The 16,790-nt window shown below is 47.8% G+C and overlaps 1 protein-coding gene and 1 long non-coding RNA gene across 4 annotated transcripts in view; one reads left to right on the top strand and one right to left on the bottom strand.

The window, feature by feature from the left end:
* The window catches only part of WWC1 (WW and C2 domain containing 1), a 70,680-nt gene that overhangs the window by 9,937 nt on the left and 43,953 nt on the right, over positions 1-16,790 (top strand). Inside the window, exon 1 of one of the 3 annotated variants that reach the window (XM_013178512.3) lies at positions 4,225-4,358. The exons of 1 other annotated variant lie outside the window; for it this stretch is intronic. In XM_013178512.3, the coding sequence (XP_013033966.2) occupies positions 4,309-4,358 (50 nt within the window). In that variant the 5' untranslated portion in view covers positions 4,225-4,308. Of the gene's footprint in view, positions 1-4,224; positions 4,359-5,125; positions 5,182-16,790 lie in introns of those variants that run through there. One more of the 3 variants, XM_048064820.2, reaches the window with a different exon arrangement.
* On the bottom strand, positions 1,656-3,837 carry LOC106034385 (uncharacterized). Its single transcript, XR_001205989.3, has 3 exons — positions 3,348-3,837; positions 1,930-2,066; positions 1,656-1,782 (listed from the first exon to the last, which is right to left on the bottom strand). It is a non-coding gene; the product is annotated as an uncharacterized lncRNA (long non-coding RNA).

The following is a 16,790-nucleotide window of genomic DNA, read 5'->3' as shown; positions in this document are numbered from 1 at the left end:
TTGTCACTGCTGCTCTGCCGTACTGAGCAGTCTTCATCTGCTCCTCCCCTCCTCTGTCCCCCTGTCTTTGATAGCATGAAGGGGGACAGGACCCAGCTGAGACTGCCGGTGACACCTCTCGCAAGCTGTTTGCTGCATGAAGAAGCTCCTTCTTTTCTGTCTTGGTGAGAGGCAGCATCGGATCCGAGGAGCTGTCCAAGCAGGTGTTTCGTGGTGAAACACTAAAGGCTGGGAAGTCAGTTCTGGTGGTAAGTCAGCTCATCAACGCCCTGTTCAGCGTGCTCCATCTTTTAAAGAAACGTCTGTCCTCTTCCACCTTAATGTTTTGCTACTGGATTTGGGCATCTGCTTTTACTGAAGAGCAGCTGCACCTGGTGTGCTCTGCAATAAACTGCAGCTCTCAGCTTGGTTAGTGTGGTGAGGGCTTGCTCTGCAGGCAGTTGGGATGGTCTGTAATTCCGCATAAAGGCAGGTGTCCTGTCATATGCCATCTGGTAATTCTTCAGAGAAGATCTGATAGCATTGCTAGTTCCTCATGCAACTGGCTCACTAATAATTAAATTTAGAAGCTTTCTGCCATCGTGGTCTCTCACTGCTTGATGCTAAGAAAAGCATAACCTGAATCTAAATACTTTCTTAAGGCACAGAAACTATCTTGCTTGCTCGTTTGATCTTTTATAGTCCTTGGGCATAACTTCCCACTTCTTAAGCTTTCCTTCTTTCTTAGGAGAAGAATCTGTGGGAGGACAGGGAAGAGTGTGTGGCTTAGGAACCTGACTCGACTGTTTGCAGGAGGGTTGTATATATAACAATCTCAGTTTGCCAAGTCAGATTTTCAGCAGAACAGATCACACACAGTTACGTCCTCCACTCAAGCTTGCTTTCACACATCTTTGTAAATGCCACTCTTATCCCTAGAGCAAATGTTGTGTGTTGTATTTTCTCATCTTGATTTCTCTGTTTGCCCAGTGATCTGTAGCTAATACCCCAACTGCACCATCTTTTATTTTCTAGTTGCCTCCCAGATGCAGGCTGCTGCTTTGGGTGGTAGTTCTGATGAACTTGGTGACATCTTCAGCAACTTAGATGGGATGATGATCCTTGCTAGGTACGGTCGCTGTGGTTTTTCATTCAGGGACTAGTCATGGTTCTTCCTTTCCAAGGATCTTCTCCCTGATCTTATTACCAGAGGAAGACGTGACAGCAGCCAAGCATGCTGCAGCTTACAGTCTGGTTTAGGCGTGCGAACAGGCAGTGATTATTTGGGGGTAGGAGGAATTTCTCGTATCAGACCATGTTCTGTCATGTTCCTGCAGGAGCCCTTGTGCTCTCTACTGCGACTCGGCGGCTGCTCCCGTTTTCCAAGCAGAGCCAAGTGACACCAAATCCTTGTAAGAGGAAGGCAGCTGGTGCTCTTAACTCAGTGCGAAGAGGTTTGCTGTGTGGTAACAGGAATGAAAAGAGTGCAAGTGGTTGTAATGCACACCTGTAATCATTCTGCGTGGAAGTCTGCTTGTGACGCTTGCTTCTGATTGAGCGCTGTATGTTGGTAAGTGCTTCTTTGCCATCAGGTTTATTGCAGAATAGATTTGCAATGAAATAACCTAAATTAAACCGTTTTAACAAAGATCTTTAAAGGCGTTGTTTTAATTACTTCCCTGAAGTAGTTAGGCAGATGGGTGGCAACACCCTCCTGAATGACAGTCGTGCACCTTATCGGACACGTTGAAGACAGGCTGAAGTGCTGTTCCGATCCTGCTGCTTCATGGCCAGCCCAGACACCTGATGACAGGTATAGAAATAATGGAGTTACATCAGAGCTAAGGGTTTTGCAATAGCAGGTTTAGTATTTGTGTTGCTTCCTAGATGCTTATGGAGGGTTTACTTCCCCTTAGCTAGTATTTTTGCATTCAGAGGCAGGATAGTAACCTGTCACATCATGCCTTTGCTCACCACTCCGATGCATGTTGCTTACTGCACCCGTCCCTGGTGTTCCTGATGGCTCGTTTTGGAATTGCTCCTCCTCGTAGGTGTGTGAGCCTTTCTCTTTCACCCTTCAATTTTTCCTTGGGAAGAACATATAAATAAAATACGTCCATCGTGGCTGGAAAAAGCCAGCAGAGCTGCAGTGTTCCTTCCTCCCCACTTAATACTTTTTTTCTCCACAGTGGTTGCCATTCCTGTTTTTTCTCTCACAAGTTGTGTAACACTGTTGATTTGTTCTCTTACGGCCGTGCTTAAAGGCTGCTTAAAGCCTTTCATAAAGTATGCATTCTGCCTTATGGAAGAAGGAGATTTACAGAGTTTTAAAAAAAGCAAGAAATATGTTGTAGATAATAGATTCCGAAAATGCAAATTTGTTCAAGCACCTCCTTAAAAAGAAGGGAGGGAGGAAGGGAAGATTAAAACCTGTGTTTATATACATATAGAAGCTAGAGGCAAAGCAATCCATTCATAAATATACAATGGGATTTATGTCATGGTGAGAAGTGCTGCATGCATATTCATGTGTAATTTGCAAATCCTTTGGCGATTAAATACTTTACTGCAAACTCCCTAGAACTAAACCTTCTTGTTGAAATGATGTCCAAAGGCTCTAATGCTTCTCCAGTGGAGGGGAAAGGCCGGGTGGTGTAATAGATCTGATGCTCTAATTTTCACTCTATTAATAGGGTTTTTTTTTAGTGTGCTTTTGGGTGTTATTTTATTAGAATAATCAGTAAGCCATGAACAAAATGTGAAGCAGAGACCTGCAAGAAGCATTGTGAACCTTAACATGGTAAGAAAACGATGGAAACTTGGTAAGATGCTTTTCTCAACTGATTTTCATGTCAAATATCATTGTCTAAACTTTCATGTCCTGTATGTGAGGTCGGAGGCAGATGAGTAATATAGCTTGGGGAGTGCTGATGTTGGAAAGAAGTAGCCTTTGTCTAAGTGAAGTGAATCACCTTTAAAGGATGGAGCCTTGGATCTTCACGTAACACACAAAAAAAGCTTCCTGTTGCTGATGCTTCTGGTTTTTCAAAGCCTTGAAGTGTTACAGACTGTGTTCAACTTCTGACATGAGGGGGAGAACAACACTGCTGTAGGAAAGCTGTTTCCTGTGACTTGGGCTCTTAGGGCCAGTGAGCCCTGCTGGGTTAGGGGTGCTGTGGCTGGCTCGCCTTGCCCTTCAGTCCCACCGAATGACACCATCGAGGGGAACAAACAGCAGCAGGCACCCACCAGCAGGCTTGGTGCAAGAAAAACAGAGACCAGCACAGGCCTCTAATACCGGTGTGGTAGGTGAGAGGGGTTGGGGACCTGTCACGTGGTTTTAATGCATGCTGCACGCCTGCCCTCACCTTCCTCAGGATCCTGCATCGCTGGAAGTACCAGGGCTGTGTCCTGGGTAGGGTCCTCAGCTGCTTTGGCTGCACTGCCAGAGAGCAGTGGATTGCCATGATGACACGTGTTCATATTGCTACAGCCAGTTCCCAGAGCACCATGACTTTTATCTGGAACAGCAGTGTGTGTTGCTTACTGCACCCATCCCTGGTGGTCCTCATGGCTCATTCTGGAAGTGCTCCTCCCTGTAGGTGTTTGAGCTCTTTCTCTTTCACTCTTCAGTTTTTATTTGGGAGGCACGTATAAATAAAACACGTCCACGGTGGCTGGAAGAAGCCAGCAAAGTTCCAGTGCTCTTTCCTCCCCACTGAGGTTAGTCCCTTGAAAGTCAGGTCTGATTTAGCTTTCCTGCTTCTGTTTTGTTACAGCCTGCTTCTGGGATGCCTTGATTCAAAGGAATGAGAAAGCAGGGCAGTGTACTCAATTCACTAAGGACTATATATGCATTTTTTCTGGCTTGCACAGGTGTAACCAGGTGCCCTTTCAGTCTGTTTGCTTGTTTTCTCAGTCGGTCCTAGGCAGTTTCTGCTCCTTGGTGAGGAGAGCCAAGCCCCGGGTTCGCCTTGCTGTCTCACATAGTGAGCAGGGAGGCCGCCAGCAGAGGTGATGTCCCGTTGGTGCCTGGGGGCTCTGCTCTACAAAGCTGTACTGCAGTTGATTTGCAGGAGCGTTTCTAGGTAACTGGAAAGTTGTTGCTTTTACAATGAGCACTGAGAATTCCTTGCCGTCTGTTGTGTCAGAGCATCGTAACGTCTGAGCTGGTGACTAGTCATGTAAGGAGGCCAAAATGCAGCACTCAGTACTTGAAGGGTGTAAATTACTACTTTAGTTTCATAGAAAGGACAAAATTGGGGTAAATGAACCCAGTCCTTCTTTAACAGGACCCTGAACGGGTGAGTCTTTGACTTCCCAAGGTGGATGCAGACAGGGAAGTGGCTGATGTGTGAAACATGCTGCTGCTCGTTACGGTGAGGCTGCAGAGTTGTTGTTGTGACTATTTCTATTGTATGTAAGTGAGGAAGAATGAAGGGATTAATTTATCAATAAATCTCACTATTTTTGTAGTGAGCACTGCTGCTTGTTTTACTCCTGACATTGCTTGCTAGACTCGCCGCCTGCATAATTCTGTTGAGTAAGGCTGGATGGGATGTGTTTTTTATTATTTTAATAACCGTAAGTGGCTGCCTCTGGATCTATCTCCAGAGCACAGCAGACACTGCATATGATATCGTAGCCGCTTGTCCATGTGCTGGCAGAAGAGCTTGCTCCTGGCTGTGGGGCACCACTTGCCCTGGCAGGTGAGTTCCTTGCAGCAAGCAGGGTTTGTCGGGGCAGCGGTGCCGCTTCTGGTTTGTCTTTCAGAGCAGACAGCTTAAATATCAGACTGATGTGTTCTCGGTGCTGTGGGCTGTAATTCCATCTGCTCCCACGCTGTGAAGGTGACACCTGACGGGGTGTTTGCTGCTTGCTGGATGTCCTTCCCGGATCTGCTGTGTGCAGGTCTGGAGGGCGCCGTTTTGCCGACGTGTTGGCCTTGCTCAGCGTGCAACTGCCCAGGAACCCAGCAAAGCACTTAGTGCGTCAGGAAAAAAAAGTTGTTGGGATTTCAGTGCGATTTCATTCATCCTAGGCACTGCAGTCTCTGCAATATCACTGCCCTTTGTCTTCTCTGGTCTGGAACAGTGGAAGCTTGTGTTTCTGCCATTGATTTGGCAATTATTAGAAGGACGTGGAATAAAGGACACGATTAATGGAAGAAGGGAGAAGTGTTCAAAGACCTCTGCCGGTAAGGTCGGTGTTTTTTATAGTTCTGCAGATCCATCACTGACTTGGGAACTTGATAGCGAGCTGGTTCTCTGGGTCAGGCTGTAGGTTCGCTTAGAGAGACTAGACAAGGTCAACAGGAATATTTGGTTTGCCAGAGGATTTCAACTTGGGCTTTGCAGACTAGCTGAACTATGAATGATGATTTATTTAGGTAATTGATCAGTAAATTAATAGACGTATTGAGAATTATGTTTATGTAGGTCAGCGTTTGGGTGATGGTTACAACTATTTGCTGAAATAATTTCTGGCACAGGAGGTGCATGTCAGTCTGGTGCTTGTGGTGAGGTACTGGGCTGAGCAGCAAATCCCGAGCTGTGAGCTCACAGGGTGGCTTTGCAAGCCCAGATCTGGGTGTTGTAAGTGCCGTGTAGGATCCGTTAAACGCAGCTTGGATTTAAAAAGCAAGGTGGAGACAAATAGCTGGGATGCGTTAGGTCATGGGCCTTGAGGAGGGCGAGGGCTGTGTTCTGACAGCCCTGGTTATGCGGAGGCTGCGGCTGGGTCAGGCAGGACACGGCTGTGTGGTGCCGGCGGGTGAGAAGAGCGAGCGCTGGGAGCCCTGTCTGTGGCTCGGGGCTGCCTCCATCCCTTTCCTCTTGGGACTGCGCATGCTGCTTGGGGAGACGCTGGTGGTGGCCTGGGACATCGCACCCCAAGGGAGGGAAGGGAGACGTCTGGTGCCTCAGAACACCACCGGGCTCTGTGGCTTCTGTGCCAGCAGGGCTCACGCTGTGGGAGAGCATGGGGTTATCAGCACCGGTGTCTCCTGGATACATCCCCTGGATTAACTGAGGAAGCCGACAGGAAGGAAGTACATCTGTTGTAGACAAGCAGGTGCTGCGGCTTGATGTGGCTTAAAGGAAGATCCTACTATAGCCCACGAGGTTTGTGGGGTCTCGGCTTCATTCTAGGAGCTTGTCTTGACCAGCTCGTATCTTCCATAAGAAACTTGAAATTCTTTAAGATTTGGTGCCTTCTGCTGCTTCCCCTGACTTGTGGGGAAGGGAAACTTGTGGAAATGGATGTGGTTTAGCTTGGCTATTGCTAAGCCCCTGGACAGTGTTTTAGGCCTTGTGCACCAAAAGTTTCAAGTCCTGATTTGGAGTTCACTTTAAATGATAATCAGGCTAAATTGCAAAGCATGGGAGGTAAAAACAGAGAAGTCCAGTGCTCAGTACATCCCTTTGGAAGTGTGATGTCAAGGTGTAGGTATATGATCCCTTAAGAAAGGGGTTGCCATAGGATGGAGCGATGCTATGGGAATGAAGCCAGTCGGATTAGGGCGATAGAGCTCGCTGCAGGTAGTACCAGATACTCGGAGATCTGAGAGGCTCAAGTGAAATCCTCAGCAGAAGAAATTCTTAAAAAAATGAGAAATGCCAGAAACATCATAGAATCCACAGAAAACATAGCTAGCTATTGCTGTCAATTTTCTTATAAAAACCACCCAGGTGCTTGAGCCCAGTAAAACGACACCCAAGCGGAGTGCTGAGCACAGGCAGGCTCCTGCCTGCGCCTGGGGGCTTTGTGCCTTTCTCATTGACCTCAGCCATCAGTGTGGGATCGGGCACCTGCACGGCGCTGCTGGAGACAGCTCCGGCCCTACAGGAGCCTGTGGGAGCAGGGTTGGGTGCTGGCAAGCGAAGATGAAATGACCCAAGGGGAGACACGGCCCCTCGGGAAGCCGCCGTGCCGTGCGTTGTCCATCTGGCAAGCGCTGGACGAGGACCGGCCTGAGCGGCGAGGAGCGGCTGCTGCCATAGGAACGGGGACCCCGCGGGGGGGCCTCGGGTGGGATTAAAACCTTGGGAAGCTGCGCCGAGGCAGGCAGAGCTGCTGGCTCGGGTGTCGAGCTCTTTGTCTTCAGGATCACCTGCACCGCCTGTTTTTCCCCCTCACTAAAGTCGTTTTTATAACGTATGGCTGAAACACCGCGCTGTACCCTGTTCTCAGATGCTGGGAGCGGGGGGAGGAAGGGGAGAAGGGGTTTTGAGCGCAGTTGGGAAAGCTCGATGTGCAACCGGGGTCACACGCAGCCAGTCAGGCTCTCGAACGGCCCAGCTTTGTATTCAGATAGGCTGGCCAGCGAGCTGCAGACATTCCAGATACTTGTGTTCGTTTCGGCTGTATCTAGGCACACGGTCACAAAGAGCAAGATGCGTGCAGTGAAGTATAAATCCCGTGCTCTAATGACTCAGAGCGCCGCGGTGCGTGCACGCACGCCGAACAGATGGTGTAATTAGCTCGCCTTGTGCGCGGGCACCGCGTGCGGTTCTCCAGGAGGTGCCCAGAAATGCGGGTTGAGGAGGAGCACCTGCAGGTCCCGGCCTTGCTGGGTGAGGGGCAGTGCCCTGTCCGGGGCAGCCTGCAGGCAGCAGCGCCGAAAATGGGCCCACTGTCAGTGCACGACTAAAGCCCTTGTCTTGGTCCCTCGAGCTTGGCTGGGTTTTGGCCCAGCTGCGGCCTTGCTCCCAGGAGAAAGGTGTTGCTGCACCCGGGGAGCCAGGGCTTGGCTGCTGTGGAGGAAGGTGACAGGTTGTGCTGGTATCCAGCAGGCGTGCGGGGTGGGAACACGTGCCAGAGCCCCGGGCTGTGTGCTTGGGATTTCACGGGGGCCAGGGAGGAGCTGGGAGGAAAGGGAACGTGACCTTGAAAATCCGTATCGAGATGACCAGGTGCAGCCAGTGAGCATGTTCTTGGCTGGCAGTGCGCAGTGGGCTGCACGGCCGCCACAAGCGGCTCCTGGTCATCCTGCAGGAGGTGGCTGCAGGGTGCCCGGCTCTCCCGGCAGCGCAGCAAGGTGCTGCTGTTGTGTGGAAGTCTGGGGGACCTGCTTCTAAAGCTGGCCACTGTTGTGCTCCTCGTTTGTAAGTCATAATGAGCCTAGAGGTGTTAGCAAGGCTGAGCCTGGCAGCTGGAGGAGCTGGACTGCTTGAGAAGACCAGCTTTAATCAGATGCCGTGCAGATGAAGCACATCCAGGAGCTGGGTGCCCAGAAACCTGGGGAGCAGCCAGACCACTCAGCATGACCAGCAAGGGGACTGTGCTTTCCTCCCCGGTGCTTTTGCTGTTCCTGACCCTCCTCTTGTTGCTGGTGGCTATTGAGTGCTGACAGTCCTGGTAACACGGCTGTGAATTAGCTCCCATTAAAGTCTGGGTACTCCTCTGTGTTACTGAGTGGGAGAGATCTGGGGGGTATGACAGGAGAGAGGAGCTGCAGGGAGAGGACCAAGGGCAGGCTGTGTAGGGTGGAAGGTGGGAGAGCTGCTTTTTATGGGAGCAAGAAGCTATTCCCCTGGCCCAGCTGCCGATGTGTTGGTGCTGTAGGGCTGACACAATTCTCCCTCCCTCCCCTGTACCAGCACGTGTTCTGGTACAGTCACGTGGGGGCTCAGGTTAAGGCACTGCACTCCCTGCAAACAGATCCCTTTTACTAAAACCCTTTTTTTTTCATTTAATCCTGAAGCACGTCCCAGAAAAGCATATAGCTTCAGAGTACAGATAAAACAAGCCTTGTAGTATGGAAAAGAAATCAGCACTTACTACTACTATGAATATGTGCTGTGAAGTGATAAGTGCTGCGTTCTCGAGGCAACGAGCACCGTGACAGCCTGACTGTGACTGTGGCACTCTCAGAGCTAAGACTGCCCTACATTTTTGGGAACAGATACTTAAAATTCAGTTTGTTTTCTCTACAGGGATAGAATAGCAATCTCTCTCTGTGGCTGTGTGAGCTGTGGTATCTTTTGTTAAAGGAATTCAGACGTTTGCTAGTGGTTTTGCTAGATGGCTTCATTGTAAATGCTTCCCTTCAAGCACTCAGGTGGAAATGTCTTCTCAGTTATCAGACTTACCAGTTTTGGAGACTTGAGATGTGTGCTAGGAATTTGGACACGTGCTAATGATCTTTGGAAGTTTGTTTTCAGCTGGTACTGAATAGTGTGGCCTCTGCTCAGGGAGATGGAGATGGGCTTGCTCCTGCTGGTTAGCCACCAGTTACCAAGCAGGCACTTGGTAATTATGATAGGAAGCCAGCCAACACTAGGCCGAAATATTACCTTTTAGTGGAAGAAAGTGTGAAATAAGGTGTCAGCCCTGTTCAGTGTTTGCGGTACTGCCTTCCTTTTAGGAGGTCAGCTGAAACAGATAGAAAGAAATAGAAATAGCACCAAGTTGTGTGTGATCCCACAAATATCTTCAATACAGCAAGGCAGCTGGGTGGCAGGGAAAAATACTGCTGGATGCCACCTGCATTTTGGGTGCAGCTGCGCTGTATCTGAACTCCAGTGTGTCTCAGTTTCTGGTAATGTCCTTTCCCGGCCTCATAGCTTGCAGTCACACACTGGGTCACCAGCACTGCTGTTTGCTGTGGTGTGTAGGAAGCGAGGTGCTCGTGTGGAGACGTGGATGTGCTCGCAGCGCAGAGCTAGAACTGAAACATGAGCAGCGGTAATGAAGCTTTTATGCTGAGTCTACACTTACTGGTAAGAAATGCTGTGCACTTTTGAGGCATAGCTAAAAAGCCTTTGATACCTGGTAGCTTTGTAAGGTCCTACAGGAGACCAGGCACTTCAAAAAATAAAAATGTATATGCTTCATTAGGTAGCAACTTGGTTAACTGCCTTGGGCCAAAGCATGCAGCAGTCTCTTCTGCACAAAGCCTCTACAAGAAAATAACTGTGTCGGTTCCTCCATTTGGAACAGATGACAATTTAACACCCACATGCACACACACTTAAAGATGCACCTTGCTTTTTTGGCAGCCGGTTACAATTTGTGATCAGGGTATGGTTCGTTGTTCATACTTAACTACTGGACCTTTCTATTCCCATCTTCTTCGAACAATTGATACTGATTGAATCCATAAGCTTGTTCTCATAAGGAGCCTTGGATAATGCTCCTCACAACAATATTTGGATTGTGAATGGTTTGGGGAAATTAACTTTCATAAGGAGTCTTCCCTCAAATTCTGAAAAATGGCAAATGCTGCTTCTGTGATTTGTCTTAAAATGCTTTAAATACTGAGTGTGACTGCTCATCCTGGTCAGGAGACAAGGTAAAACTCAAAATGTGGTGTGACTTGTAGTAAATTCAGGATAGCGTCCCCTTTCTCAGTCTTCTAGAAAGCTGTGGCAGTGTTGCAGAGTCTTGAACGTATGCTGACCCAACCCCATATCCCTGCTCCTTCTCGGTCTGAGCTGTGGTCCCTGGGTGTCTGTCCCATGCTTCTGTGCACCAGGACCGTGTTCTTTCTCCCTGTGCCGGGTACTCGGGCCTCCAGCAGGCTGCCTGTGCCTCTTCAGACCTGGCAGGACAGCAAGTGGATTTTAAGCTGGGTGAGATGGGCAGGCAAGGGCAGTGCAAAGGGTTCTACAGCTTCCACCTGAACACAGATTTACTCTGCTGGCAAAATATATTGATTGTGGATCATTCAAAATAAATTAAATGATGTTTATAAGAGCAAATCAATTAAATTCATCTGGTAATGTGAATCTCACTCTTGCTGCCCTCAAACGAGCAAGCAAACTTCAACAGCTGTTGGTTTGTATGGACTCTGTGCCGCGGATGGAACAGGGCTGTTCTGGGCTTTGTGCGGTTCTGTCTGCACACGCAGCCTGGAGCTGCTGCTTTCCATGGCCTTACGGCCGAGTAAATCAAGGCTTTGTTCCTCAGGATGATAGAGGTGATAAACCTCTTCTTAGCCTCGCCTCGTGCTTTTATCTTATGCTTCTTATTTATCCCCTAAAGCTTTACTCTCCTGTGGTAGTGTTAGATAGCTGCTCTTGCTCTGACATTTCTGTTTATTATTTAAATCTAGTATGGCTTTTCAAGAATCAAGAAGGAATTGCATCAACACTAGTAAAAACAGTAGTAGGTAGGAAAGCTGATACTGCGAATTCCAGCCGCTTATGTGCTCCAGTGGTCATTGCATGCGTCGGCCAGGTGCTATATAACTGCTGCTCTGCTCCTTGGTGCAAAAGCCAGCTGCATGCATTTGCTTCAAGAGGGTGGGTATGCTGGGTGAGAGACTATGGAAGCTGAGATGGAGTGCCTCATCTGCGGTATGGCAGGCAATGCTGAAAGGGTTGTTTTTCCTGGAAGTTTCTTCCAATCCTGATCTAGCCATATCAGTGCATTTCCTTTATGCTGACACAATTAATTGTGTTAATGGTAACTTCCTTAATTTAAAAACTAACTTCTTGGAAAACATACACCACAAAACTCTGTGGTGATGCTCTTAGGAGTTGTTTATATGGGTTTGAAATAATTTTGATTTGCCCCTCTTGAAAGGTGTAGTTTGCAGGGCAATGCTTAGCTGTTGTGTTCTTTATCTTCTGATTGGAAAGCCATCATGAATTATTTTTGTTCTTTTGTATTCTCTGCTGCTCCAAGATCATCCTCACCTGGTGTCTCTGATTCCTAGAGGCAGATGGAAATATTCCTTCTCATACCTGGCAGTGCTGAGTTCACGTAAGCATTAAAGGAGCCCCTGTCCACCTCCAAATGTGCTCAGCCTCTTTGGGGTTTCCTTGATTGTCGGTATCTTCTGTGTAGCTGGACTCGGTCCTGGACAAGGTTTCAGACCTAACAAGCTGCTGTTGGGTGAGGGAGCAGAGAAGTAATGTTTCCAGAACTGCTTTCACACAATGCCTAGAACAAAGTGGCTGCGGCAGATCTGCCTGTGGGCGAAGAACAGATGAGGCTGTGGTGATGCCCTGCTGCTTGCCTAGGCTGCATTTTGTGGGTGATACAGAACAAAGAGCCTGCTAGCGTTGCCGTTGGGATGGGGAATGTGAAGGAGCTATATAAGTCAATAAGGAAGTTTATACTGCTAAAAAAAAAAAAAAAAGGCAGACATTCCTATGAAAGCTGCTGTACTGAGGCAGCAATTAGCCTGGTGCTGGTAGGAGGAAAACCAGGGAGCAGCGTACAACCTATGTGCATGTAAAAACAGCTTCCTGTGCTTCCTTGCCCCTCTCCAAACGTGCTTCCATGCTAGTAGTGCTTGGTTTGTGCATTGGGTGCACTGGGTAGTCTAGATGCATCCTGTGATGCCATCCTGGAGTTACCTTTTGGTTTTTCCCCCTGCAAACAGCATGTGAGTAAAGGGAGCAGGAGCTGGCAATGCTGCTCAGGCTATTTTTGTCGTTGTGTTTTTTTTTCCACAGTAGGGATAGAACGTGCTGGTAGAAATATGTCAATGTGCACTGCTTCTTGAAGACTTAAGGCTTTTAATCACCATCTAGACCCCGTATGAAGTGAAAATTCACAATGCCTGCTGAGTTCAGATTGCGGGGTGAACCACAAACTGCTTCCAGATGGGCAGCCCTGTGCCTGCTCTGCTGCTGAGCTCTGAGCTTGCTGCCATCCGTGGGTAATGTGTTCCTGAATGTTGAGGTAGAGCAATTGTTCAATACTTCCATGTTGTCAAAATCTCAAATATTTATCTTTTTCTGTCAGTAGCTATTGGTTCCCTAGTATAGGAGCTGTACTGGGGGGAAAAGGCTGTCCTATACACCTCTTTATCTTGAGGCATCTTGCCAATGTAAACTGTTGCCACCCACACTGTATAGGCAGCCTTTCAGAGAAGTAGGAGTGCAGGCTGTGAGAACAGAGACAAACCTTCCAGTTCCTAATCTCCAAAATATGTCAAGAAACTAGTCTAACTACTTGGTCTGGATGTTTGGTAGCCAATTTACCCCTTGCTGTGAAGTGAAGGGTCCCCTTCTTCCAGAGCAGTCGAACTTTGGAGTGAAAGAGAAACCTGACTTGATTTTAATTAATCTATTCAGGCTGTGCAGGTGGCAAGACTGCTTCTGATCCTGGAAGAACTGAAGGCAGACTTCAATAAAGAAAAAAAGGCCTCAGCTGTTTAAAGCCAAAGGCATTTGAATGACTTGCATGGTTAAATTCCAACTCTTGCATGCTTTTAGTTCAGTAGTAGTGCACTGTTCTCAAGTTGTACCTTACTCTTTTATATCTTTTTCTGCTTAATCAGTTCTGGAAAGCATGCAGGATACACAGGCTGGCAGGCAAATTAATGTTGTGAGAAGCCTTAACTCCCATTTCCTGACTTTTAACCTTGAACTATCTCAGGAATTTTGCATTTGAGTGATTAAGAGGGTATGACTGACCTCCTGCCTCTCTCCTGCTAGCAGAGCCAGTTTGCTAATCTCTAGGAATGATCTAAAATCTGTAAGTGGTTTTTGATAGTCTTCTCTGCGCAAATAACTTAGTAGTTCTTTGCTTCCAAAGGTAAATGATCTGTACGGAAAAGAAATGCATGGGCAAATAGAATGTCATTGTGTGCACAGCAGAGCTTGTAAACATGCAAGCCTTTTCAAAAGTGGGTAGAACAAGAAAGCAGATGCTCAACAGTAGGCTGATACATACTAGATAGCTCGTTGTGGCTGGTGGGGTGTTAAATTGTACACTGTACAGCTCGATGCTTCCATGAATCTGTTTGAGTAATGTAAATCTATTATTGCTATTAAATGCATAAGTGTATTTGTGTTTCAAGTGCTTGAAACACAGGCTATTGCCTGATTCCTCGAGCCCTTGCTAAGTCCTAAATTTTTTGTTAGCATCTACCTTGGCAGCACATGCCTAAGTTCTGTAGAGAAAGAAGAATTTGGAAGTTAGCTGCTTGTGCAAAAGAGAAGTAGAGGGTCAAAACTGACACACAACATACAGTCCAAGATAAACCTTAATGAGCTGCTTGGGTTATTCTCATGTCTTGGTCAAGAGTGGAAGAGACCATCAGTGAGTTCCTGGGTGTCAATAAAACCACTTAAAGCGATGACAGTTTAGAAAAGAAGATTTGAAAGATGGCTTTGGGGCTTGCTTCTCCCAGAGGTGGCCCCATATGTGGAGCCTCTGGGGCCAGAGGAGGAAAGAAATCTTTGGGAGGTTGAGAAGATGCTCGATAACCATGGCAACAAAGGAAACCACTTCTGAGAAGAACAGAGCTCGGCAGTCTGAGTTGCATGAGGTGTTGTGTTGTCTGGTTTACGACTTTTTGTGTGTTGTGTTATTGGTGGTATTTAGGTTGTGGCTTGAGCAAATTTGTTTGGTTTAGAGCAACAACTTTATAATAGGATGCTTTTCTCAGGTGACTCTGGTTTTACTGCAAGCACACTTCCACTTGTAATTCCTGTGAGCTCGTGGTGGCTCTGAGTTGCTCCTTCCCACTCCCCTGGACAGGGAGGACTCCCCTTCTCCAAGCATTGCAGCTGCTGAGGTCTTGGTGCTGTTGCGGGTGCCGGTGGGCCAGCCCTGCCTGCTGTGCTGCTCCTCTGCCTGTTCTCATCACCTATTCTCATCCACCTCATCAGCTGGAGTGGGAATCCAAGGGGGCGTTTCACGGGGCTCAGGTGCAGGGTGCCAGCTGGGGAGAGCTTTGACAGCGAGATGACAAAGCGGGGCCTCCCCGCTGCTGCACCCCGGGCCTCCACAGGTAATTGTCTGCGGTGAGAGAAGATGCTCTGAGGGAAAACAGAGTTACTATAGGGACGGATTGCCTGGTGTGCTTGGGGGCTGGATCGCGGAGTTGAGTAATAAATGTGTGGGAGTCTATTTTTAAAAGCTCTTGAGGAGTAGACTGCTCTAGTCCTAGAAAACTTGTCTGAAATGTGACAGGTTTTTGTTTTTTTTTTTGTGCTGGAGTTTAAAAATAATCATCGTCTGTCTTGAGAATGGGATGACCTCATTAAAAACAAAGGCGCCTGTATGTCACTGTGGCGAGACTCCTGGCAGCGGTTCTTGTGGCAGCCTCCTGGGTTACAGCAGCGTTTTCCCCTCGGCAGGTTCCTCAGAGCCCAGGCCTGTCAGGCCTGTAAGGGTCTCCCTCAGCTGCCCCAGCCTCCATGCTGGAGCCTTGAGGTGCTTTCGGCCCCTTCTGCTCCCACGTGCGGGCACGCTGCGAGCCCCCTGATGAGACACACAGAAATGCTGTGTGAAGAGCTTGTTGGTGCAGTGCAAAGCACTGACAACCTGACTGTGAGCTGCTCCCGCAAAACGCTGGGTTCAGAAACTCTTTGATTCCCTGAGAGAAACGCTATGAGCGGAGATACCTGCCAGAACCTGCAGTTTTCTTCTCTTGCTTGACTTGTTGCCCATGCAACCCATGTGCCTTGCAGTCGCTGTGTGAGTGTAGGAGGAAAGGAGAAACACCACGGAGGTGGTGGAGCCCCTGGTGCGGTGGCTGTGGCGCAGGACCCACAGCACCTGCACGATCCAGGTGTTGCCCCTGCCCGTTCTGCAGTGAGCTGTCGCTATCGGTGCGGTGAGCTGTGGAAATCCCCTCGTTTGTGGTTCCACCCGTACAGAGTGATGAAGGGTTTTTCTATAAGGCCATGTGATCTGCACTGACCTGATGAAAATAAGGCTCCACTGTTTGCATGGCTTTACTTTGTCTTGGTGGTGTGAGGAGCCCTGCAAATACGGGGATTAAGTGGGTTTAAGTAATGCACAGAAACTTGCCAGTCCATTGGTGTTTGGTCAATGCTCAACGTCTTTGTGACCTAAGCATGTACATGTGTGTATATAGGAGGTGTGCGTGTGTGTATATATATATATACACACGCACACATACATGTCTGTACACACAGCCATGAGCCTAACTGAAAAGCTGTGTGCTTCTGTTAAATTGCTTTAGGTCACCAGTTGGCAGTGAAATCCACTAATTAAAACTAACGTAACGTTATTTTTCTAAGAAATTCAGAATTGATTTGTTACCTTAGTAGTATTAACTTCAAATTTGTAAGCGGCACAGTTCACCCATTTACAGCTTCACTCAGAAGCCTTTGTGATGTTAGGGCCGTGTTTAACAAATCTGCCAATCAAAAACTTGTTATACAAGAATTATTTGCCTTCAGTTTCCTGCGTAATGGGGTTTTTTGATTGACAACAGTAGAGTTAAAGACTATAGAAAGGCTTTCTGAATCTGAGATGAGCAAGTTTTGATTTAATAGTGTTTGTGCATGATAACATTGGCTTCCAGCTTGATCCGTGCAAGAAGCTGAAGGTGATAAATCAAAAATCATAAGAAATATAGAAACCTCTCATTAAAAATGGCATGACTTATTAAATTAGAGCTAGGAAACTGTCTGTCTGCTGCTGTGGAAGAAGGATTTGAAAAGCATTTGATGTACAAATACTTGAGCTATTTGGGCCAGATGTTTCACAGAGCTGGAAGCTTCTCAGTGCTTTTATGGGGTGCTGGGTGCGGGCATGGACTATGGCTTCCCCTCTCCTGCCTCTGCCTCAAGGCCTAAAGATACTCCTCGGGTTAGCATGCCACGTGAGGCTGTTATCTCCTAGCTCTGTTATCAGGATTCATTCTGAAGCTGTGCCCTTGGCTCGCTGGGTGATGGTTGCTAAGGGTACCTGGTTTCCAGGGATCTTAATGATTGATTACACTTGCCTCAAGTAAGTCTGAATTTCTTGAACGAAATCGCATGAAAAAATAACGTATTGAAAACCAAGAGAAGTTAAGGTGAGGTGTGGTAAAGCCAAGTTGATGTGCTGTATTTCAGGACGCTACGTTTTCCTAAAACATGAGATACAGAGGA

Source organism: Anser cygnoides, chromosome 14 (genome assembly GCF_040182565.1).
Source record: "Anser cygnoides isolate HZ-2024a breed goose chromosome 14, Taihu_goose_T2T_genome, whole genome shotgun sequence".
NCBI lineage: Eukaryota > Metazoa > Chordata > Aves > Anseriformes > Anatidae > Anser > Anser cygnoides.
The sequence above is the reverse complement of the archived record's forward strand: the minus strand, read 5'-3'. Positions and strand labels throughout refer to the sequence as shown.